At 59.5% G+C, this 23,438-nt stretch overlaps 1 protein-coding gene across 4 annotated transcripts; it reads right to left on the reverse strand.

Moving 5' to 3' along the window:
- Window positions 1–999: 999 nt before the first annotated feature.
- On the reverse strand, window positions 1,000–22,105 carry MED24 (mediator complex subunit 24). 4 transcript variants are annotated; one of them, XR_012583634.1, is made up of 26 exons: window positions 20,773–22,105; window positions 18,424–18,506; window positions 17,451–17,489; window positions 15,691–15,764; window positions 14,426–14,649; window positions 13,863–13,974; window positions 13,278–13,428; window positions 12,968–13,081; window positions 12,124–12,171; window positions 11,914–11,996; window positions 11,505–11,591; window positions 11,049–11,160; window positions 10,360–10,502; window positions 9,712–9,749; window positions 9,040–9,122; window positions 7,723–7,901; window positions 7,531–7,630; window positions 7,067–7,242; window positions 6,279–6,543; window positions 5,045–5,226; window positions 4,711–4,804; window positions 3,506–3,605; window positions 2,052–2,129; window positions 1,813–1,961; window positions 1,542–1,723; window positions 1,000–1,041 (listed from the first exon to the last, which is right to left on the reverse strand). XR_012583634.1 is itself a non-coding variant. In XM_074557972.1 (25 exons), the coding sequence occupies exons 1-25, from the start codon at window positions 20,900–20,902 to the stop codon at window positions 1,607–1,609; spliced, it is 2,961 nt and encodes a 986-aa protein (XP_074414073.1). In that variant the 5' UTR covers window positions 20,903–22,105; the 3' UTR covers window positions 1,066–1,606. The 4 variants fall into 4 exon arrangements, 1 of the variants encoding a protein (XP_074414073.1); XR_012583633.1 differs by lacking the exon at window positions 1,000–1,041 and adding an exon at window positions 1,066–1,439; XR_012583632.1 differs by lacking the exon at window positions 1,000–1,041 and adding an exon at window positions 1,066–1,491.
- Window positions 22,106–23,438: the final 1,333 nt, after the last annotated feature.

Consider the following 23,438-nt stretch of genomic DNA (forward strand, 5'->3'; position numbering starts at 1 on the left):
AAACTCACACTCATGGGGAGGAATTCCAATGAGAAGTCACACTCATGGGGAGGAATCCAATAAAAACTCATGGGGAGGAATTCCAACAAACATTCATGGGGAGGAATTCCAATGAGAACTCACATTCATGGAAAGGAATTCCAACAAGAACTCACTCATGGGGAGGAATCACAATGAGAACTCACACTCATGGGGAGGAATTCCAATAAAAACTCACACTCATGGGAAGGAATTCCAACCAGACCTCACGCTCACGTGGCAGAGTTCCCAACAAGACCCCGCTTGTGGCTGACAGCACAGCAGGGAAGCATCCCTGCCCCACCCAGTGGGAGCAGCACAGGCAGCCCAGCAGCCACTCTCAGCTCCAGGACAGGGTGAGGGACATTTCCCCTCCTGCCCAGCACAGGCCTTGGCCACTGGCTCCCCATCACCCTCAGGACTGAGGGGTTTTGGGCAGTCCCAGAAACCCAAATGAGATGAGGCAAAAGCTGATTGTACAAAAGATTGATTTATAGAATAAAAAAAAAAAAAAATAGGGGGTGTCTCAGTCTCAAAAGTGCCATGAGGCAGAGCAAGGAGATGGCTCTGTGTGCTGAGGGAGCAGCCCTCCAGCAGCTGCAGTGACAGGGGCCATCCCAGGCATGCAGAGCACCAGGGAGAGATCTCTGGGCTCCTGCTCAGGATCCCAGGCATGCAGAGCACCAGGGAGAGATCCAGGGCTCCTCTTTAAGGGATCCCAGGCATGCAGAGCACCAGGGAGACCCCTGGGCTCCTGCTCAGGGATCCCAGGCATGCAGAGCACCAGGGAGAGATCCCTGGGCTCCTCTTTAAGGGATCCCAGGCATGCAGAGCACCAGGGAGAGATCCCAGGGCTCCTGCTCAGGATCCCAGGCATGCAGAGCACCAGGGAGATCGAGGGCTCCTGCTCAGGATCCCAGGCATGCAGAGCACCAGGGAGAGATCCCTGGGCTCCTCTTTAAGGGATCCCAGGCATGCAGAGCACCAGGGAGAGATCCAGGGCTCCTCTTTAAGGGATCTCAGGCATGCAGAGCACCAGGAAGAGATCCAGGGCTCCTCTTTAAGGGATCCCAGGCATGCAGAGCACCAGGGAGAGACCTCTGGGCTCCTCTTTAAGGGATCCCAGGCATGCAGAGCACCAGGGAGAGATCCCTGGGCTCCTGCTCAGGGATCCCAGGCATGCAGAGCACCAGGGAGAGATCCCAGGGCTCCTGCTCAGGATCCCAGGCATGCAGAGCACCAGGGAGATCGAGGGCTCATGCTCAGGATCCCAGGCATGCAGAGCACCAGGGAGATCCAGGGCTCATGCTCAGGGATCCCAGGCATGCAGAGCACCAGGGCGACCCCTGGGCTCCTGCTCAGGATCCCAGGCATGCAGAACACCAGGGAGAGATCCCTGGGCTCCTGCTCAGGGATCCCAGGCATGCAGAGCACCAGGGAGAGATCCCAGGGCTCCTCTTTAAGGGATCCCAGGCATGCAGAGCACCAGGGAGAGATCTCTGGACTCCTGCTCAGGATCCCAGGCATGCAGAGCACCAGGGAGACCCCTGGGCTCCTCAGGGATCCCCCCCTGTTGCAGCAGCCCAGCTCACAGGGCAGCGATGGCCTTGGCGGCGACACGGCGGCCCAGGGGCAGGCTGAGGTCAGTGATGGCCAGGACAATTTTGGGACTGGACATGGTGGACACCTTCACCAGCTCTGAAACCTGCTCAGGGACAGAGGAGAAGCACAGGTGAGTGTGTGCCACATCCTGGGGCACTCCCCAGGCAGGGACAGGAGTGTCAGTGCACCCACCATGGTGAAGGGCATGAACTGGAGGATGCTGCCCCGGCTGCCCTGCTCCAGGCACTCCACACACTCCTCCATGAACCACTGCACAAACTGGGTGTGGGTGCCAGCTGTCTTGGCCCCCAGGATGGAAGAGATGAGCAGGAAGAGGTTTGCTGTGGGGACAGAGAGACACCAACAGTCAGGTGACCTTTGGGGGTGTCCCAGTGGTGGGATGTGACCCCACAGAGCCGTCCCCACCTTACCCAGCACTCGGTTCAGAGGGTCCCTCATGCTGACAGTGTGCAGCTGGGAGGCAGAGAGTGAGCTGCTCATGGAACGATCTGTGGGCAGGAACAGAGTCAGGAACAGCTTCGTGCCCCCCTTGGCTGAGCCACTGTGCCCAGCTCTGGCCACTCGAGGTCACCCAGCTCTGGGAAGGGCTTTGCCATGAGGCAACAGTGGAGCAGAAGAGGTTTAGGCCCCCTGTGCCAGTGGGGCACCCCAAAAACACAGCACAGATGGTTCTGCCCCATCCCTGTCCCCTGTGCCAGCCCACAACGAGCCCAGACAGGTTTCCCGTGCTGCTTGTGGTGTCATGAGTGTCGTGATCAGGAGCACAGGAGAACAGCAGCAACACACACATTACACATCCTGTGTGTGAGCCAGATGCTCAACAGCTGCACAGCAGCCCTCCCATCTCACTGTCAGGGTGCAATCCAGCTATCAGAGCTGAAGCACATCCAAATCTAGCAGCAAATCCTGGGACAGACCAGGAGGATTGAGCTGACCCCCAGATGTGAAGCATTGCTGGGCACTCCTGTGGGAAGAACTGGGTCAGGTGTGCTCCAAAGGGATGGGAATCCCTTTGGGAAGGATCTTGTGCACATCTCACAGCCCCTGCCTAAATCTGCAGGATCCACCTTGTGCTGCTCTGAGGATGCTCACCAGAAAAAGAAAAGCCCTCCCACACTTTTCTCATGGAATCACATGAGCTCCATGGTGGCTGCAGGAAGCAGCATTTCCACATCACTGCAGCAAATAGCCCAAAAAAGTCCTGAATGTCACTGGGAAGAGGTGGGACTGCCTCAGGAGGTAAAAGAAGATAAGTGAAATAAAGGGAAAAGCCCATATTTCAACAGTAATGAAACCAAAGTGAAACCGAAGGTCAATGGATGTGACGAAAACTAATATATAAAGTAATTTGGGATAAAGGGAGAAACAATGACCTGAGAATGTCCTGACTCACTGCCCAGGAGTGTGGACAATGTATGTGGGAACTGTGACATGGATCCCCCCAGCAAATCCCCAGCTGGAGCTGTCGTAACCCGTGACACTGCAGGGACAGGGATGTCACCAGGGGCCCCATCCGCTCTGCCTCAGCCTTGTTAACAGCACTGGAATGTCAGGATTTGGCCCCAGACACCAGGAATGTCACATCCAGCTGTGGTCCCATGAGGGGTGGCTGGAGGGACACAAAGACCCCCTGAGCTGGCATGAAAGGAAAGGGTAATGTCATCCTTTCAAGTTGTTCTGACCAGAAAAAATAAATAAATTGGCTTTTCCCAAATGCAAAAACTCCAAGATAATTCAAAAAGCACTTGAGAGCTCTAAACCCTCACCCAGCCAGTTTGGGAAGGGAAGGGGTTTTGTGCAAACACACATTTCCAAAAGGGACAGGGAGGCAGGGCAGCCACCCCCTCTCCCCTCCTGCACTTACTGGGGCTGGAGAGGATGTTGGAATCCTCCTCGTTGGAGCTCAGCAGCCTCATGAGCTTGGAGGGCTGGGTGTCATCCAGTGGGAACAGGCTGATGTAATCCTGGGGGGGACAGGAGGGTCAGCCCCACCAGCCCCTCACCCTGCACAGGGCTGGTCACCCCCCGTGGGCTCTGCACAGCCCCAGAGCCCAGGATCTGATCCCCACAACCCAGAATCTGATCCCCACAACCCAGGATCTGATCCCAGAGCCCAGGATCTGATCCCCACAGCCCAGGATCTGATCCCATAGCCCAGGATCTGATCCCCACAACCCAGGATCTGATCCCATAGCCCAGGATCTGATCCCCAGAGCCCAGGATCTGATCCCCACAGCCCAGGATCTGATCCCCAGAGCCCAGGATCTGACCCCCACAGCCCAGGATCTGATCCCTATTGCCCAGGATCTGATCCCCACAACCCAGGATCTGATCCCCAGAGCCCAGGATCTGATCCCCAGAGCCCAGGATCTGATCCCATAGCCCAGGATCTGATCCCATAGCCCAGGATCTGATCCCCAGAGCCCAGGATCTGATCCCCACAACCCAAGATCTGATCCCCAGAGCCCAGGATCTGATCCTCACAGCCCAGGATCTCCCTCAGCCCAGGATCTGATCCCCACAGCCCAGGATCTCATCTTCACAGCCCAGGATCTGATCCCCACAGCCCAGGATCTGATCCCCACAACCCAGGATCTGATCCCCACAGCCCTGGATCTGATCCCCACAGCCCAGGATCTGATCCCCACAGCCCAGGATCTGATCCCCACAGCCCAGGATCTGATCCCCACAGCCCTGGATCTGATCCCCACAGCCCTGGATCTGATCCCCACAACCCAGGATCTGATCCCCACAGCCCAGGATCTGATCCCCACAGCACAGGATTGATCCCCACAGCCCAGGATCTGATCCCACAGCCCAGGATCTGATCCCCACAGCCCAGGATCTGATCTCTGCTCAGTCTAAGCTGAGTAGCTCGTTACAGCCCCTTCCCCAGAAAAAGAGAAAGGAGTATCCTGAATTTTAAGGTTGGAAGGCCTCAGAGAACCCAGAAAAGCTGGGAGAGGTGTCTGGATTTACCCACCCACTCCTGCCACCCTCACCTTCCCCAGCCACTGCTGCTTTTCGGCACAGAGAGCCCCCAGGCAGCCCCTGCCCACCCAGACACACCTCAATGTCCTCCCTGTGCCTCTTCTTCTGCCGGGCTGAGGCCTGCACCTTGCTGTGGGAGGAGTAGGAGCTCAGGGCACACCAAACTGAGAGCCTGGGGACAGACAGGGACACAGGCAGGTGTTGCCAGCCCACCTGACAATGGGGTGTGGCACACAACAGCTTCCTCCTCCTCCTCCTCCTCCTCAGGGGGCAGCAGGGAATGGGAACTGCTGGCACTGCCAAAGCCAGGCTGGGATTTAGGTAGCTGGGATCCTCATCCCAGCATGGATCATCCCCCCATCTCCCCAAACAGGCCTTGAGGAGACAGCCTTCATTGCTTTGGGGGTCTTACTTGGCCAGAGCCTTCCCAGGGGGGTCCATGAGGGTGTGCCACTTGGAGGAGTCCGTCAGCAGGTTGGGCAGGATGTGGCCCAGCAGTGTCAGTGTCAGCTGGTGCATGTCCAGGCAGAAGATGGCATAGAGCAGCTCCACAGCCCTCAGCGTGTGCTCCTTCCTTGTCTCCTTCAGCAGCTCCTGCAGGGTGGAGGGGAGAGGTGGCCCTGCCCAGAACAGAGCCAGAACTGTCCCAGCACCCAGCCCAGGGACACCCAGTGTCAGAACTCAGTGCATCCCTCTGGGTGCCCAGAATTGCCAGGACCCCGCTGGGGGGCTCACAGACCCTGGGGATTTGATTGTGAGCCCTGGAGCAAGCTGCCAGCTTTGTATGAGGACCTGAAAGTCACAGAGGTTTGAATGGTGTAATAATAAAATTATCACAGGGTGGAAATGTAGATTTTAGGATTTTTGGTATGGGAGTTATGGGGACAAGATGGAGGAACTTGGGTGTGTCCAGTCTTTCTCCTTCTTCTTGTTCTCCATTTTCTGCTGTGATGGTGGCACTTTGGGATTGGTTTAGAGTAGAAGTGCACTGTCTAACACAGGTGATAGGTACTGGGAATTAAGTGTAAATATTGTACACGTAGCTTTTAGTATAAAAAACTAACACCACCCCAAGGGTTGGGAACAATCACCAGCTTTGTGTGAGGAGTTACAAGTCACAAGAGTTTGAGTAGAATGATAGAGAATTTGTGACAGGGTGAAAATGTAGAATTTTGGGGTTCAAGAGGCAAGATGGAGGAATCTGGGCATGTCCTGTCTTTCCTCTCCTTCTTCTTCTTGCTCTCCATTTTCTGCTGTGATGTTGGCACTTTGGGATTGGTTTAGAGTAGAAGTGCACTGTCTAACACAGGTGATGGGTATTGGGAATTAAGTGTAGATATGTTGTACTTGGTTTGTGGTGTAGAGGGGTGGTCAGAGTGCCTGTGGCTGCCCTGCTGAGCAGACCTCAGCTGGGCAGAAAGAAAATTTTATAGATAAGAACTGATAAACAACCTCAAGACTGAAAAGTGAAGAGTCCAGACTCATTCTTCAGCCACTCAGGTGAAACAGAGACATCCTGCACATCTCAGGGCAGCAATCAACAACAGCTACCTGAGACCCCAGGACACTGGGAACACAAACCAGACCCCCCATTCCTGCCCTCACACCCTGCCCAGCACTAGGGGGTCCCTCCTGCCCTCTCATACCTTGACCAGGTTGTTGCAGAACCAGTAGACCCCCCCCATGTGCAGCAGGGTGTCGAAGATGTGGATGGAGCGGCTGTCCACCCAGCCCTTCTCCAGCACCTTGGTGAACACGCTGGTCAGAACCTCCTTGATGGGCTTCTTGGGGGGCAAAAGGTTCCAGTAGGGAATGGTGTCCATGCCAGTGGAGGGGAATTTGATCTGTGTGGCCGTTTGCTGCAGGACATCCGCACACATGTGCTCCAGGATGGAGCTCATGATCACCACGCTGGGACAGAGAGATGGGGTCAGGGCACAGGGAAGGGACAGCAGGGCACAGAGAGTGGCACTGGGAAGGGACAGCAGGGCACAGAGAGTGGCACTGGGAAGGGACAGCAGGGCACAGAAACAGAGAATGGCATGGCACTGGGAAGGGACAGCAGAGCACAGAGATAGAGAATGGCATGGCACTGGGAAGGGACAGCAGGACACAGAGAAAGGCATGGCACTGGGAAGAAGAAACAGGGAAGATGGCATGGGACTGAGAAGAAGAAGAAGGGCAGGAGACAATGGCTTTGGAAAGTGGAAAGGGGGCAGGAGGCAGCATGGAGCTGAGCAGGAGATGGCACAGGACTGGGAAGTGGAGAAGGGGAAGCAGGGCAGGAGCAGGCCCTGTGGCCCCAGCTGCAGGGCAGGAGCAGGCCCTGGGCCCCAGCTGCAGGGCAGGAGCAGCCCTGGGCCCCAGCTGAAGGGCAGGAGCAGGCCCTGGGCCCCAGCTGCAGGGCAGGAGCAGGCCCTGGGCCCCAGCTCACCGCTCGTTGTAGAACTGCAGCGTGTTCTCCCCGTACAGAGGCGTCGCCAGCTGCCGGATCATCTGCAGAGATTTCTCCCGCTCATCCAGGCCCAGCATGCGGACATGGGCCACCAGCCAGGCCACTGCACACACTGCCATGCTGCACACCTTGCCCTTGATGTTATCTGTGATTTTCTAGCAGAGGAGAGAAGTACAGCCAGGTGGGTGTGCAGCCATCACCTCCCAGAGCTGTGGGTCCTGACTGCAGGGTCCCAGCCCTTCTCTCCTCCATGGGTGTGACACTGTCCCTGCCAGTCCTATGCCACCCACAGGGCACTTTGGAGCAGGAACAAGGGGCTGGAGCCACATCAATTTCCCACTTCCAAGCTCCAAGGCAGCTGCCAGAGGGATCAGGGCAGGAGAACAGGGAACCCCAGAGCTTGGCCCCTCATCAGCTCCACTCTGCCCACCCAGCAGCCCCACCTGGATTGACTCAGTGCTGAGGACTCCATTCTCCCAAGCATTGAGGATCTCCAGTATGGCAGCTGAGATGCTCAGACACACCTCGTGCCACTTCATCTGCCTGTCAGGGAGAGAGATGGGGATTCAGACCCAGCTGTGGGGCTGGGGGCTCCCCCCAGAGCTGGCAGGGTGGGCACACGGGTGGGCTCTTACACCAGCTTCATCTCAGAGGAGTTGTTGAGGAGGGCAACCAGGGACTCCACCTTGGTGGAATCCGGGCGGAAGCAGGGGTGGTCGGGGTTGAGGATCTTCCCCTCCTCGGGCATGCAGGTCAGCATCCAGGTCTCAAAGAAGGGCACCTCCCCTGGAGGGTTGGAATCTGACAGGATCACCTGGAAAGGAACCAACACGGGGTCTGCAGCCTCATCCCCAGGTGGGGACTCCCACCCTGGGGTCTGTCTGTCCCACCCTGGGTCTGTCCCCCACCCCGGGGTGCTCATGGCCGTGGGAACAGCGCCGCCCTGTGGCCCGCAGGGAGGGACAGGCACCGCTCAGGCCCCAGCAGGGCACTGCTCAGGCCCTCTGAGGCACTGGTTTCTCCTCTGTGGGTTGTGGTTTCCCCTAACACCACGGTGCTCCCCAGCAGAACACAGCCCAGCTCAGAGCAGAGATGCCAGGCCAGCTGTGAGTGTGGCCACGGGGTCACAGTGTCCAGCTCAAACAAGTCCTTTGTCCATAAGGTCCTTGGGGCTGGGGTCACCCCTGTGGGGGCCATGAGCTGGGAACCCCACACGTCACTTCCTCCCCTCAGCCCGTGTCACCCAGGGGACACTATTTTTGTCCAAAAAAAGTTTCACACATCTGTTCAGCAGCAGCTGGGCAGGAAAGCTGCTGGGCTGGGAGGGGGGGGATGAGATCTCATTGGACAGCCCTGGGCACATCCATCCCTGCCTGGTTTCCCCTCCCTGCTCCCTGGGCTGCCTGGGCAGGACCCTGCTCTCCCCCTCTCTGCATCCCCACATTTCGGTATCGTTTCACCTCCCAGCACACACAGATGTCGAAACCTGGAAAATTTTCGTGCAACCAAAAGTGGTTTCTTGGGCAGGGCTGGGAGTTCCTCCTAAGACAGGGAGGGCTGACACTGCCTGGCCATGGCAGCCAGTGCCAAACTGGGAGCAGTCTGGTGAGCTGCAAGGGCATTGGAAGCAGCATTGCCACTGATCCCAGCAATGGAGCACAGCCCAAGTCCTCAGGGAGGTGACAGCCAGTCCTGCTCCATCACCTGGCACCCAGAGAGCCCCAGGGACAGATTTGCAGGTGACAGGCACCGGGTGCTGTGCCCTGGGCTATGAAGTGGCTGCAGGGACAGTGAGGACAGTGGCAGGCTGGCCACTAGAGGAGGCTGATAGGCTGCAGCAGCGCAGGGGCTGAGCTGGCAGATCTGAGAGCTCCTCTTCGCATCCAGCCTCATCCTTCCCCTCCCTCACAGGATCCAGTCCCACCCTCTCATCCCCCCCAGAGGGTCCTTACCTCTGAGCCATAGGTCTGGGCCACATGGCACAGCATGAGGAAGGAGATGTCAAAGAGCAGAGCCCGGACTGGGCCACTCTTGGCTGAAGGAGGAGAAATAAAAACCTTGGGGCTCTCTGGCCTCAGCAGGAGGAGGGAAGCAGAGCCCCACAAACAAGGGGGCCAGGGCACAGTTCCCCCACTGTTCCCCCACACAGTTTCTTACCCCCCCAGTGGATGTTCCAAGTGCCTTCCCCCACCTCATCTCTCCCAGAGCAGCTCTGGCTCCCTCTGGGCAGCCCCAGCCCAAGTGGGGCCTCCCTCACCATGGAAGGTCAGAGCACTCTGCAAGTTTCATCACACGGAGTCAGAGTCCTTATCTGGGCTGTGCTGACACATCACCCCTTCCAGGGAGGGAGCCAAGGGGCCCCCAGGCTCAGCTGGGAGAGGGAGCCCAAGGGAACACCCCAGATTTGGGATGGACACACACACACGAAGGCAGCGTGTCCCCAATCCCTGGTGGCACAGAGCCCCCTCCCTGCCAGCACCCCCAGCCAGGCCTGGCACAGCTCAGCTGGCTCTGGTGCCACAGCCAGCCCCAGTTTAAGCCAGGCAGGCCCCAGAGCACCCCAGCAGGGGCAGCAGGGGGGTCACAGCTCCAATCACCCCACGCACGGACGAACACGCACTCACAGATTTCCCCGGTGATTTGCTTGGTGAATTCATTCAGCCTGCAGGGGCACAGAGTGGCAGCAAAGCATCATCAGTCCAAGCACACAATTCCCAGCCCTGACACAAGCAGGGCTGGCCTGCAGAACCCTCCCAAGCTCCAGCACAGAGGGGCAGGAGATGCAAGGCCCAGCTCTGCAGACACCCTCCAGCACCACAGGGGCATCACCTCCTCCCTGTGTCTGCTCCCTGTGGTCACACAGCTCCAGCCAAGCTGCTCACCCACACCAAGGGCTCTCCCCAGAGAGGGCAATTCAGAGCACAGACCCCTCCAAGCCACCTTGGGGGAGCCCATCACACAGCCCCACGTGTGTGTGTGTGCACTAACCAGGACATGTGTGTCTGCAGAAGGCAGGGACACACCGCCCTGGATCAGGGCTCAGCCACAGCCTTCAGTTTTCTGAACACCCCAGACCAGCCTGGCTCCAATTCTCTGTCCTGCTCATGCAAAGATGGGGGGCTGTGGGGCGCAGCACCCCTGAGATCCCAGCCCTACCCAGTGCTCCACAGGGCCACAGGCACATCCAGTCCTGTTTAGGGGGCAGTTTAAGGGGTGCCTGTCCCCCCAGCCCCCTGGTCACCAGCCATAGTGCCACCCATGTGGACACTCACTTGACAAACTTGCGAGCGAAGGATTTCAGCTTCCCAGTGGCTGCTGCTGCTGCCAGCAGCAAGTCCAGGCTCTTCCCAGACAGCATGTGACCCAGGACCCCCAGCAGGCCCTCAGGGGACTTGGAGTGATCTGCATCCATGGTCTACAAGCAAAAAAGTAAGAGGAAATGGAAGTCATGGGGATGTGTGCTACAGAGAAGCAGCAAACTCCAGTTTTATGGGTACAGAGCTGATCAGCTGCAAGAGCTGTCCCTGAAACCTTAAGGAACAGGGATGCTGGATTTGGGAGAGCTGGGATGGAGACCTCTGAGCCCCTGCTACCAGCAGGAAAACATCCCCTGTCACTCAGTAGCAGCAAAACAAGCAGAGTGACACAGGGACAGGGGGAGTCCCCAGGGAGCAGGGGAGATACACACAGAGGGCAGAGCTGGCTGGGCTCAGGCTGCTGGCACTGATGACATGCCACCTGACAGCTCCTCCAGCTTCCTGGGAAGGAGAGGAGGAGGGGAGCTCCTCATCTCCACAACGGAGCAGCAAGGCTCCAGTGATTCCTCCACTACTCCACCCCAGGGCAGGGAGAAATCCGGCGCCTCCCAAGCACCCTGGCTTCCTGCTTACACTGATGCTGCTGGCAAAGGGCTCCAGGCCTGAGCCCAGCCAGCCCAGCAGGGCTGCAGAAGGGCACTGACCTTCAGGATGTTGGTGACAGTGGGCTCAGCCCTCAGGATGAGCCCAGGGTTGGGCTGGATGTTGGCGTTCTCAGCCGATTTCAGGGACGGAGAGTTTTCCTTGTCTGCGGCCCTGGGGGACCCCAAAGAAGGGCCAGTTGTAGGAATCCATCACCCTGCCTCCCTCCCTCCACCCATGGCACCCTCAAGGGACAGCCACTGCCTCAGGCCACCACCAGCTGCCTCTCTGAGGCGACAAACTCTGTCTGTACCCAACCTGTCCTAAAAGCAGCATCCTGTCCCCCCAGGCCACCATGTCCCAGCTGCAGTCCCCCAGTGTCAGCACAGCTGCTCCCTCATCCTCCCCCCAAAACCAGGTTCTCCAGCCCCCCAGTGGCAGCACAGCTGCTCCCTCATCCTCCCCCCAAAACCAGGTGCTCCTTTGTGGGGTTTCCCCAGATTTTGGGGTGGCTGTACCGTTTATCAATGAGGTTGTTCATGTTGGCCTCAGAGAGCAGCCCCTGCTTGCTGCACTCCTGCAGGAGCAGGCTCATGCAGTTGCAGCTGGAAGAGAGAGAGAGGAGAGCTGTAGCCCCAAGGACAGCATTCCTGTCACCCCAGACAGTGCCACAGGACAGGGGGATCATGAGCTGCCCCTCCTGGCTCTGTCCCACCCCTCTGAGGGTGCTGCAGGGTCCAGAGCAGCTCTGGGTGTCACACACGTGACTCAGCTGCCTCACTCATGTGGCAGCAGCAGCAGCAGCTCCTCAGGAAGAAGAAATGGGATCAGAAACCAAGCCAGCCCAGCCAGGAGTTGGGTTGGTTTGTCCCCACACTGAGGACAGGGTGGCTGTGGCAGCTGTGGCCATGCTGAGCACTCACTCACTTGCAGCGCTGGTCGGCTTTGTCGAGCAGAGGGGTCAGCTTCAGCAGGAACTCAAAGGCACAGTTCACATCCTCAGTGAAATCCTGACAAACACAAAGCCAGGCACTCAGCTCACCAGCCCATCTCCCCCTGTCCCCACCTGCTCCATCAGGGAAGGGTTTTTGGGACAGGGAACATTTCTCCATGCGGGTACAACACCATCAGTCTCACCTTGTCCCCTTGGGGATACTTCTTGAGTTTAACCAGCACCTGGGGCATCTGAAAGACACAGGGCACAGAGTGACATGAGGGCACACAGTGACACGAGGGCACACAGTGACATGAGGGCAGACCCTGTTCCACAGCTGGGACCCCCCAGCAGCACCAGCCCACACCAACAGAGCTGCACACAGCTGCTCTCCCAGCCCCAGGAAAGCAGCATTTCTGGAGCAGGGTGTGCACCCAGGGGACTTTGTGCCCCTGCTCCCCTCTGCAGGGTCCTTCCACCATCACCTGGAGCCACATTTCCCCCATGACCTCTCAGGAAAATTCACTCTGCCAAACAAAATGAGGCTGGGCTGAAACGAGGCCCCTGACAGCAAAGCTGATGCTCAGGGGGTGACAGGAGGGCTCAGGTGGGGTGGACCCCAAAGGGAACATTGTAGGGAGTGGGGATCACCCTGGGGAGAACATTGTGAGGAGTGGGACACCCTAAGGGGCACATTTTGGGGTGTGGGGGTAACCCAAGGGGAATTCTGAGTGGGTGAGGGGCACACTGTGGGTTTGGAAGGCATCCCAAGGGACACAAGGTGGGGTGTGGGCACACTGTGGGGTGGGGGACACCTCGAGGGGCACACTGTGGGGTGTAGGCACACTGTGGGGTGTGGGCACACTGTGGGGTAGGGGACACCTCGAGGGGCACACTGTGGGGTGAGTGGCACACTGTGGGGTGTGGGCACCCCAAGGAGCACACTGCAAAGAAGAAGGATTGATAGCTCTGGCAAAGCTCAGACCTCAGAAGGAGCAGGGAAAGGACAGCAGCAGGCAGGGATTTGGTGCTGGGGCTGGGCCCTACCTTCAGGAAGGTGAAGGCTGTCCACTTGAGCTCCTCTGTGCCCTCAGGACACTCGATGAGGCCCACAAAACAGGCCTTCCAGATCTCCAGCACGAAGAGAGGGGAGGGGATGCGCTGTGGGGCACACACACAAACCCTCCCAGTGCTGGGCTGGCAGCAAAGCTCATCCCCCAGCCCAGCCAAAGCCCTGCTGAGGTGTTGATGGGCTCCTGCTGCTCCCCTGGAGCAGGACCAGCACAGGGAAGGCACACACATGGCCTGGCCCCACAGCCCCAGGCTGCCTGAGCAGAACACACTGTCACTTCTGTACCTGCATCCTCTTCACCATCATCAGCTGCTCCACCAGGGGCTGGGTCTCTCCTGTGAGGTTCATGGTGCCCTCCAGCAGCACCACGGCGTGCACGGTGGGGAAGCCTGTCTTGTTCAGCTGCTCTGAGTGGACTGAGAGCATGGTGGGGATGCTGGGTGGAAGAGGAGAGCACAGGGTCACTGGAGCCCTGCAGGGACAGATTCCTGCTCCTCCTGTCTCACTCCCATCCCCTGGCCAAACCCCTGACCTTTGCTGCCCCCGGGGAGGACACTGGAACACCTGGGAGCTCCAAGGCTCAGCCAAGCCCTCAAGCCCTGGGAGTAATTCCAGGGGGATCCAGAGCAGGGACAGAGCAGCTGAGGGACAGTAAAAGGTCTCAGGGTCACCAGAGGAGCAACCCCTGGGTAAGACTCTTCTGCAATAAATCACTACTAGCTCTGTCCTCTCTCCTCTGCTGGAGCAGGGAAGGGATGGGGAAGCAGGGAGCCATTGTGCAGGAGCCTCAGAGCAGGATTTTGGGGGACTCAGAGTGAGACTCAGACCCATTTCACCCCCTGAGCCCACGGGGCAGCAGCACACAGCCACCTCTTGATGAGGGACACGCAGTCATCAGCCTGGCTCCGCAGCGGGGAGCTGCCAAGGTTGTTCAGGTTCTCTCCCAGCTTGAGCAGGGACTGCTCCACGGTGCTCCAGGAGGCTGGGGAGGGAAGGCAGGGATTCAGTGAAGGGGAATCTGGAAACCAGGCAGGCCAGCTCCAAGGCCCACAGCAGGCTGAAGAGGCTGGGAGTCCCCAGTGGTGATGCAAGCCCAACGCAGGGGTCTGTGTGGTCCCACCCCAAGCCCAGCCTGGCACAGCCTCCTGGCCATAAACAGACCAAGGCACGGGGCTGTGCCAGGCTGGGTGAGCACAGCACACCCAGGAACAGCTCCTGCAGCCTTCACATTAATTCTGCTCCTCTTCCAAAGGCAGCACGCAGGGGAGGGGGCAGAGAGTGGCACAGAGCCAGGGAGGAGCCGGTTCCAGCAACAGGGCTGGAAGATGGATGGGCCTGGAGCCGCAGGGACAATGCGGCAGGAGCCGGGCAGGGGGAAGGGAGAGGTGCCAATGACATCTCCCCAGGGCCAGCATGCAGGGACAGGGACGTACAGGCCTCCTCCAGCTTGGCAATGTGGATCAGTGCACGGTTCTTGGTGCTGCTGAGCACCTTCTCCAGCCTCTCCAGGCACATCTTCAGCTGGTTCTCTGCTGCTGCCTGCTCCAGAGGATCCTTCACCTTCTCGGCGTAGAAGGTGGCACAGCGCAGGAGCCAGGTGAGGGCACTCAGCAGTGCCCTGCACAGGCTGATGCACTCCTCAGCCTTGCCATGGCAGCTGGGACAAGGGAAAAGTGGGAATATGCTGATTGTGAGTGTGGAAACTGAGGCACAGACACTGGGTAGGCTGGGGAACCCAAAAGGTCCTGCACTCCCAGCCCACTCCTCTGCTGTAAATCTCAACCTGCTCATCCCACCAGAATTCCTGCTGTGCCAGGGGGAAGGAGACACCCCCAGCCCCCACCATGCAGCCTCCTCGCTGGCCTCTCCACTACAGGGAAACTTTCCAAGCTTTTAATCAAATTATCTTGCTAAGGGAGGCTCAGCATTGATCAGTGCGCTGTGAGAGGTGAACGCTTTCCCCTCCTGATGCACAAATCATCGGGGCCAGAAGTTTTGATCAAATTAAGCAGAGGATCAGAGCAGCCAGGAGAGGATTAAGGGCTGGCTCTGCAGTTGGCCAGCGACAGCTCCTTGTCAACATCTGCCACTGATGCATATTCATTGCTGCTGCTTCATTTCATCTCATTGAAGAGCCCTCCTCATCCTCCTTCTCCTCTCGCTGTCCCTCCCACACGCTCCTGCCTCCCAGAAGAGGCTGTCAGGGGTTAACAGGAAGATTTCTGAGCTTTCTAAAAAAGTTTTTGTGGCCTGAATTGTCTGGACTCCCCTGGGTCCTGCAACACCAGCGGAAAAGCATAAAGGAAAAAAACAAGGCAGTGCCTAAGGCAGGAGCAGAGTGGGACATGCAGCTGGGGCCTGGGAAGGTGCAGAGGGAAAGGAAATAGAGACCCTCAGACCATGAGTCTGACACCCACCCCATCCAGCTGAACTGGGAAGGATAAACAGTGAGATTTATCTAGAATAGGGGGGTTTTTCTGGCAGTTTCCCACAAAGCTGGTGGGGTTTGGATTCCCTCTGCTGTCCCTGTGCTGGCACTCATGAGGCAGCAACTTGGTAAGGGACACAGAGCTGGAGGGGGAACCTGCCTTCCTCTGCCAGGGTGAGTATTCTGGGATCAGACAGGATCCCCAGGCTCTGCTGGTTCCTGGTTGTGCCCATGGCACAGCCAGGGCAGAGCTGGAACACCACACAGTACCTGAGGCGGTCACAGAACATGTCCATGATCTCCAGGAGCGACTGGACACACAAATCCCGGGAGAAGTCATCGAACTAGAGCAGGGGAACACAGAGAGGCTTCACATGGGGACTGCTCCGGCAGCTCCACACGAGCTCAAGCCCTTCCTCCAGGGCCGGGCCAGCCTCTGCGGCCACAGGACACTCCCCCTGGCAGCTGCCCAGAAGCCACTTGAATGAGAAGTAGGTCAGTGCTGTCTGTCGGCCAGGTCGTGCCCTCCCGGGGTTGTGAGAGGCGGTGGGGCCGCGGCAGCAGGGCCGGGGCTGCGTTTTCTCCGCAGCCTCAGGCCGGGGCTGTGGTGGGCCGGCCGCCAGCCCCCTGCCCACCCCCGGCTCGCTGGGGCTGGCAGCGCCATCAGCCCGGCCGGCCGCGGGGCTGGGGGCGGGGGGCAGCAGAAGCGCGGCCCCCCCGCCTCCTCCCGGAGCAGATGGGGAGCCCCGCCGGGCCGGAGCTTGCCCGCAGCTCCGCGCTGGGCCCACGCTGCGCTGAAGGAGGAAGGCTCGGCTGTCAAGGTCAGCGCTGTGCCCGCCCCTCCGAACGGGCAGAGACGAGGCACGGGCAAACAGCAACGAGCCCGAGCCCTTCGGAGCTGAGCTGGGCTGGGCTCTGCCCTACCCTCCCCCCTGGATCGGTGCTGGCACCCTTGGAGGGGTCCCCACCTTTCCAGAGCTTCAAACTCAGCCCACAGTCCCCCAAAATTTTCAACGCTGACTGCCAGCGAAGTTCTCCCCTCCATCCCCATAACAACAGAAATCATTCTCCCTGGAGTCATTCCTCCTTTGGTCACCCTGAGTAGGGGGCCTGAGGCGACCCTGACAAGGAGGGGAATGGGGAATCTGTCATAGCCTGTGAGGAGCATCCCAACACCAAACAGAGGCAGCCATGGAGGGTGCTCAGTGTCCCCAGGGAAGCAGCACAGGGACACAGAGGCAGCCATGGAGGGTGCTCAGTGTCCCGTAGGAAGCAGCCATGGAGGGTGCTCAGTGTCCCCAAGGAAGCAGCACAGGGACACAGAGGCAGCCATGGAGGGTGTTCAGTGTCCCCAAGGAAGCAGCACAGGGACACAGAGGCAGCCATGGAGGGTGCTCAGGGTCCCCAAGGAAGCAGCACAGGGACACAGAAGCAGCCATGGAGGGTGTTCAGTGTCCCCAAGGAAGCAGGACAGGAACACAGAGGCAGCCATGGAGGGTGTTCAGTGTCCCCAGGGAAGCAGGACAGGGACACAGAGGCAGCCATGGAGGGTGTTCAGTGTCCCCAGGGAAGCAGGACAGGGACACAGAGGCAGCCATGGAGGGTGTTCAGTGTCCCCAGGGAAGCAGGACAGGGACACAGAGCACAGCTGAGCGTGGTGTGTGGCTGCAGCCCAGCTCCTCCATGGCCAGCTCTGATCCCACAGCGCTGCCAGCACCGCCGGCCACAGCAGGATGTGGTTTCCAGCACTTGGGATGAGGTTACACACAGGCAGGAGCCTGCCAGGCCCCCCAGGGCAGAGGGACAAGGCACTGACACCCCCAAAACCCCCTGGGAGCCACGGCAGCCCAACCCCAGGGGGACACAGAAAGGCTTGGGCGTTAATCTGCGCCGGCTGCCCGCTGCTGACTCAGCCCAGGACGTCGCTTTCCACTTGACCTATATTTGGTAGGAGTTTGTGGGGAGGGAAAGGGATTTGTGGGGTTGTGGGTGAAGAGTGAAACCTCTGAGAGCACCTGGCAGAGCCCTACCTTGCTGATGGCCATCAGCACCGTGGAATAGGACACCATCTACAAGAGAGAAAGCCAAAACAAGCGCGGTGTCACAGGGGCTGTTGCTGAGGAACGGCAAGGTCAGGGCACGGCCCCGCTGCCTGTCACCGCAGACGGGGCCAGGCCTGGGGCACTGACCCGGCACAAATCCAAACAGACATTTTTAGGTGATGGCTGATGTGTTTCACACCAACTTTAGGCGATATTAAATGCCAGGATATGGAATTGTGGAGCTCAGAGCGAGTGCGGAGCCTCTCGCGGGGCAGAATTGCCACCCTGGGCGATGGCAGAGGCTATTTATGGAAACATCCCTGCCCAGGGCACAGGCTGAGCCCTCCACTGCCTGCCCCGGCCCCAGAGAGACTCACATGGGGGTTTGGGGTGTCTGCCCAGCCCCAGAGAGGTTCCCATGGAGGTTTGGGGTGTCTGCCCAACCCCAGAGAGGTTCCCATGGAGGTTTGGGGTGTCTGTTGAGCCCCAGAGAGGCTCACAGGGGGGTTTGGGGTGTCTGTTGAGCCCCAGAGAGACTCACATGGGGGTTTGGGGTGTCTGTTGAGCTCCAGAGAGGCTCACATGGAGGTTTGGGGAGTCTGCCCAGCCCCAGAGAGGCTCACAGGGGGGTTTGGAGTGTCTGCCCTAACCCTAGAGAGGCTCACATGGGGGTTTGGGGTGTCTGTCCAGCCCCAGAGAGGCTCACATGGGGGTTTGGGGTGTCTGTTGAGCCCCAGAGAGGTTCACATGGGGGTTTGGGGTGTCTGCCCCAGCCCAGAGAGGCTCACATGGAGGTTTGGGGTGTCTGTCCAACCCCAGAGAGGCTCACATGGGGGTTTGGGCTGTCTGCCCCAGCCCAGAGAGGCTCACTTGGGGGTTTGGGGACACCCCAGTTGCTTTGCCCAACCTCTCTGAGGCTGCAAGGTGACCCCCAGCAGCAGCAGCAGCAGCAGGTCCTTACCTGGGAGCTGATGGCGTATTTCAGGTAGGACAAGATGAGTGGGTTTGGGGACGGCCCAATCATGGCCTGCTCCAGCAGAGCCTCTGCAAGGAAAGAGGGTCCCAGGTCAGCACATGGGGACACACAGACACACTCTGTTCTCCCCTCATCCCCCAGGGAAGCTGGCAAAGTCCAAGTGTACCAACCACAGAGACTCCAAACCTGTTTTCTCCTAAATCCACCGAATCCCACAACTTTCTAATCCCTCAATAATTCAGGCAGAGCTCGCAGCCTCCTGCTCCAACCCCGAAACTGCTGCTGCTGCTTTCCACATTCTCCTCCCTCCCACTTCTTGCCAGGAGGCTCCTGCAGCCTCCACTGAGTGTCTTTTACCCAGGCACCTGGGGCTGAGCTTGGGGCCACCAGTCCCCTGCGCTGGGCGCAGCCCTGCCCGTCTGGGCCTCGGTGGCCTGAGGGGCTCTGCCCGTCCCATCTGCTCAGCCAAGCCTTTAATTGCCCATTTGAGCCATGGCAGAGTGCAGGAAGCACCTCCCTGAGCAGGCCTCGGGCTGCAAGAGCAGCCTGCAAGTAGGTCAGAGCACCCAGATGTAAAAGGGGGAGCAGCAGCTCGGTTGGAAGTTGTCACCCCAAAGATGAGGAGGAGGAGGCACCATCAGATCCTGAGTGCAGGAGACTCCCTGAGTGTCATTCCAAGGCTGAATCCTTGGCCAGGAGGGTCTGGGATGAGGACAGAAGGCTGGTGGCAGCCATCCCCTCCCCAGCCCATCGCAGAGTGTCACCACGAGCCAGCCACATGCTGCTCCCTGCTGCAGACGTGTCAGCAGCGATCTGCCAGGCCCTGCCGTGATCCTGGCACCTCGTGCCAGCTCTCCCTCCTTTGTACTTCCAAGCTGAGCTTGGGAAAGGACAGCTCTGGGGGCTGTGGTGAGGAAGGGGAGCTGCTGAGCCATCAGGACCTCGGGAATGGGGTGCAAACAATGCTCAGAGTCAGGGCCAGCATCCTGCTCGTGTGGCTCCCAAAAGGAAAAGGGGACACAGCTCCTTCTCCTCCCTGGCTGCCCCAAAGAAACCACTGAGCCCTGGCTAAATGTGAGCCAGGAGAAACCCATTCCTGCAGAAATAATAGGGAATTATCCTCTCTGTGTGGTTGGTTTGGGGGATACACAGATGAGGCCAAGCCAAGCACCCTGCAGGCCAGAGGAGCAGGAGCCGGTGCCACCAGGGTGGCCACAGACACCTGGGAGCCCCAGGGAGCAGCTGGGCAGCAGCAGGGCTGGCCCTCGAGCCAAGCACCCCCACCCCCAGCAAATCCATCCCCAGCAAATCCCTCTCCCCACGGCCACAGCTCGGAGATGACAAACCCAGCAGCGGGGACAGCGCGTGACAAAAAACAGGCACAAACACAAAACCCAATGGGAGGGTGGGGAGAAGGGAAAAACGTGCACAGGGGAAAGATCCCCACACTCAGAGGAGTGAGAGCTGCTGCCTGTGTGGGGCTGGTTCCTTTAAACCCCCTGGAGCAGCAGCTCTGTTTATTTATCCCGGGACTTGCTGCACAGGGAAAATCCCAGCACCAAGTTTCTATAATTAGCAGGAGAGCCTGGCAAATCTTTAAACCAGTCCTAGCCCTTGGCAGGATTTCTGTGAAATGCCCTTGAATTGGGCTGGGAAGCAGCCTTGGGAGCAGCACCTGGCTCCTGTGCAGTGCTAGAATCAGGAAATCAGGGAATCATTAAGGCTGGAAAGACCTCCAGGAACATCTCAGCATAACCCAAACCCCCTGGAGCCACATCCACGTGGGAACTCCACCACAGCCTGTTCCAACACCTTTTCAATAAAGAAATTTCTCCTCATTTCCAACTTAATTCTCTCCTGGCTCAACTTGAAGCTGCTTCTCTTGCCCCAAAATCTGTGCTGATCTGTGAACCCTTCCATGGGGAAAAAGGAGGGAATGACCCCAAAACGGTGGGAACAGTTGGGAATGGGGTGACATGGTTGGGAATGGGAATTCTGGGGTGAAAAGCAGTGTGGGAAGGGAAGGAGGGGTCCAAATGCAACAGGGACCCCCATAATACCCCAAAGAAGGGAACACCTTTTTCTATAGGGAAAAAAGAGGGAATGAACCCAAAACCGGGGGAACAGTTGGGAATGGGCTGACATGGTTGGGAATGGGAATTCTGGGGTGAAAAGCAGTGTGGGAAGGGAAGGAGGGGTCCAAATGCAACAGGGACCCCCATAATACCCCAAAGGAGAGAACACTGGGGGAAACACCCAAATACGCACGTGGGGACCCCCAAAACAGCCCAGTGTGCCCAGTAAGGAGGGGGAACCCCTCGCCTCCCCCCAGACCTGCCAAGTTGAGGATGTCCCAGGTGGCTCCGCGGGGGAAGAACCGCTTCATGTTTATGGCCCATTGATAGTCGCTCCAGCGCTCCTTCCAGGCCTGCAGGATGGCCTGCTTCAGGTTCACCACCTTCATGGTCACCCTGCGGACGGACAGCTCAGGGCGAGGGGGACGGGGCCCTGACCCCAGAGCGGGCCGGAGAGCGCGGGGAAGCGGCCCAGCGGTTTCGGAGGGCCGCAGCTCGGGGTGTGCCCGCTCCCCGGGCCTGGAGGAGCTCGGAGCCGCCCCGGAGCCCCCCGGAGCCCCCAAGGTTCGGTGCCCACGGGTCCTGCCGGGTCCCACCGCCCCTCACCGCGGCCCGGCGCCGCCTTCAGCGCCTGGGCACCGCCATTGCGGCACCTGCCAACAAGCCGCACGCTGATTGGGCGGCGGGGCAGGGCGGGCGCGGGGGGTGCTGGGAGTTGTAGTTCGGGAGGGCTAGACCGGGCGGGGGCGGGAGTGAGTGTGCAAAGGGTGGGTGCGAACGGGGGGCGAGTGTGCAAACAGCGGGGGGAGAGTGCAAACAATGTGTGGGTGAGCAAACGGGGGAGAGCGGGCTGACGCAGGATGTATGCGTGTTGAAATGTGGGGCTGAGTGTGGAAATAGGACTTGACTATGCAAACAGCAGGGCTGAGTGTGCAAATAGGGTGTGTGTGTGTGCAAACACGGGGTGAAAATGGGTTGCAAACACGGGGATGTGCAAACAGGGGCGGGTGTGCAAATAGCAGGGATGTGGGAAGGTGGAGGGGTACAAACACAGGGGGAAGGTGCAAATATGGTGTGGATGTGAAAAGCAGGAGTTGTGCAAAAACAGGGTGAGTGTGAGAACAGGGGATGTAGAAATAAAAGGTGAGTGTGAAAACAAGGGATGTGCAAACATGATGCACATGAGGGGTGAGTGTGCAAAGGCTCTGGGGTGGCAGCACGGGTCTCCCAGCATGTCTGTGTGTGTGCAGGTGTGAAAATGTGTGCACGCACACAGGCAGGTGAGTTCACACATGTGGATGCACAGCAATGTGTGTGTGTGCATGAGTGTGTTCTTGCACACGTGTGCAGACACCAGCAGCCCCGGGCAGGTGTTGCACACACAGGCCCCAGTGCAGGGGTGGGCACACGCGGGTGTGCACGGCCCTGTGCTGCAGACACAGACACGTGTGTGCACACACGTGGCACAGCCATGGGCCCGGGCTGCCCCCCACCCCCTCCCTGCAGCACCAGCCGCTAAAAATATCCCCAGGGATGGTGCCAGCCGTTGCCATGGCAACGGGAGGATGGGGAGCAAGGCCGGGGGGCAGCCCCCCAGAACTGCCAGCGCCCCCCCCTCAGTATTCCCAGCTCATTAACCCCCCCAGAACGCCCCCAGTAGCCCCCCAACACCCCCAGAACCCTCCCAGCCCCCCCCCCAAAAACCCTCAGCACCCCCAACACTGTCAGTACCCCCAGAGGAGAACCCCAAGGCTCAAAAGGAAGGTGAAGACCCCCATGGGGCTGAGGTGGGGGCTCGGTCACCCACTGCCCCCATTTTCCAAGGAGGGTAATGGTGGGGCGGAGGGGGCTTCTCGGCCCCTTAATTCCCCGGTTAATCATTCATGGGGCCGGGGCGCAGCAAATCCGCCCGTGCCGGGGCCGGGATTAGGCGGGCGAGCAGCGCTGCCCAGCCGGCGAGGGGCCCCGGCAGAGAGGGGGGGTCCCGCCGGGGGCAGCCCTGGCGGTCAGGAGGGATTTCCTGTGCAGGGGGGGCCGCTTCCCACAGCTGGCCGGGGAAAAGACACCACGGGGGTCTCCAGGCTCTGCTGCCCCCCCCCCCTCCTTGGCACGGCACCCCCAAATTCAGGGGCAGGGGGTGGTGGGGGGTGGCAGGGTGTGCTTGGGGGGTCGCAGCTCCCCGGGTTGGGGGGAAGGCGTCGAGGTTTCGGTGCTTGGCAGGGCGCCCCGGCACAGCTGCCTCCGGCCCGGGGCCGGGGGGGGGGGGGGGCCGGAAGGGGCCGGGGCCGTTCCCAGCGCCGGGGGCAGGCGAGGGGCGAGCGGGGGCCAGCGTGGGGGGCTCCCCCTTCCCACGGGGGCACTGCTGGCACGTCCTGCTGGGGGGCACATGGCTGGTGACAGGCGTTTGGTGGGGTGTGAAGGGTTTGATCCATGGGGCCCTCCAGACCCCCCCAAGTTGGTGGTGGGTGCTGCCCCATGGGGGTGTTCAGTGTCAGGGATGGAGGTGCTGGGTGTCATCCCCTGCCCGGGGGTCCTGGGGGGGCACCACTGCTGATTTGGGGCTATATTTAGTGTCTCTGCAGCAGAGCAGCAGGATGAATTTTATTGAGCGTGTTTCAGCTGAGTGTCTGCTCCCCAAGAGCAGCAGAGCCCCTCTAAATCCCAAATCCCCCCAAATCAGGGTCAGCCACAGGGCACAGGGTCTCCACTCAGCTGGGCCAGTGCAGAGGGACCTGTGGTGGCCCTGGTGGCACCTCACAGGGCACAGAGAGCTGGTGATGAATGCGAGAGGTCCATGCGCTCCAGAGGGGCCGCAAGCAAACTCCAGCCCTGCCTCAGTTTCCCCACTGCGATGGGGGCTGCCAGGCAGCCTCGGGCAGGGGATTTAGGGACATGAAGTGGTGCTGAGACGGGGCTGGGGGCAGG

This window comes from Zonotrichia albicollis, chromosome 23 (genome assembly GCF_047830755.1).
Source record: "Zonotrichia albicollis isolate bZonAlb1 chromosome 23, bZonAlb1.hap1, whole genome shotgun sequence".
In the NCBI taxonomy this organism is placed as follows: domain Eukaryota; kingdom Metazoa; phylum Chordata; class Aves; order Passeriformes; family Passerellidae; genus Zonotrichia; species Zonotrichia albicollis.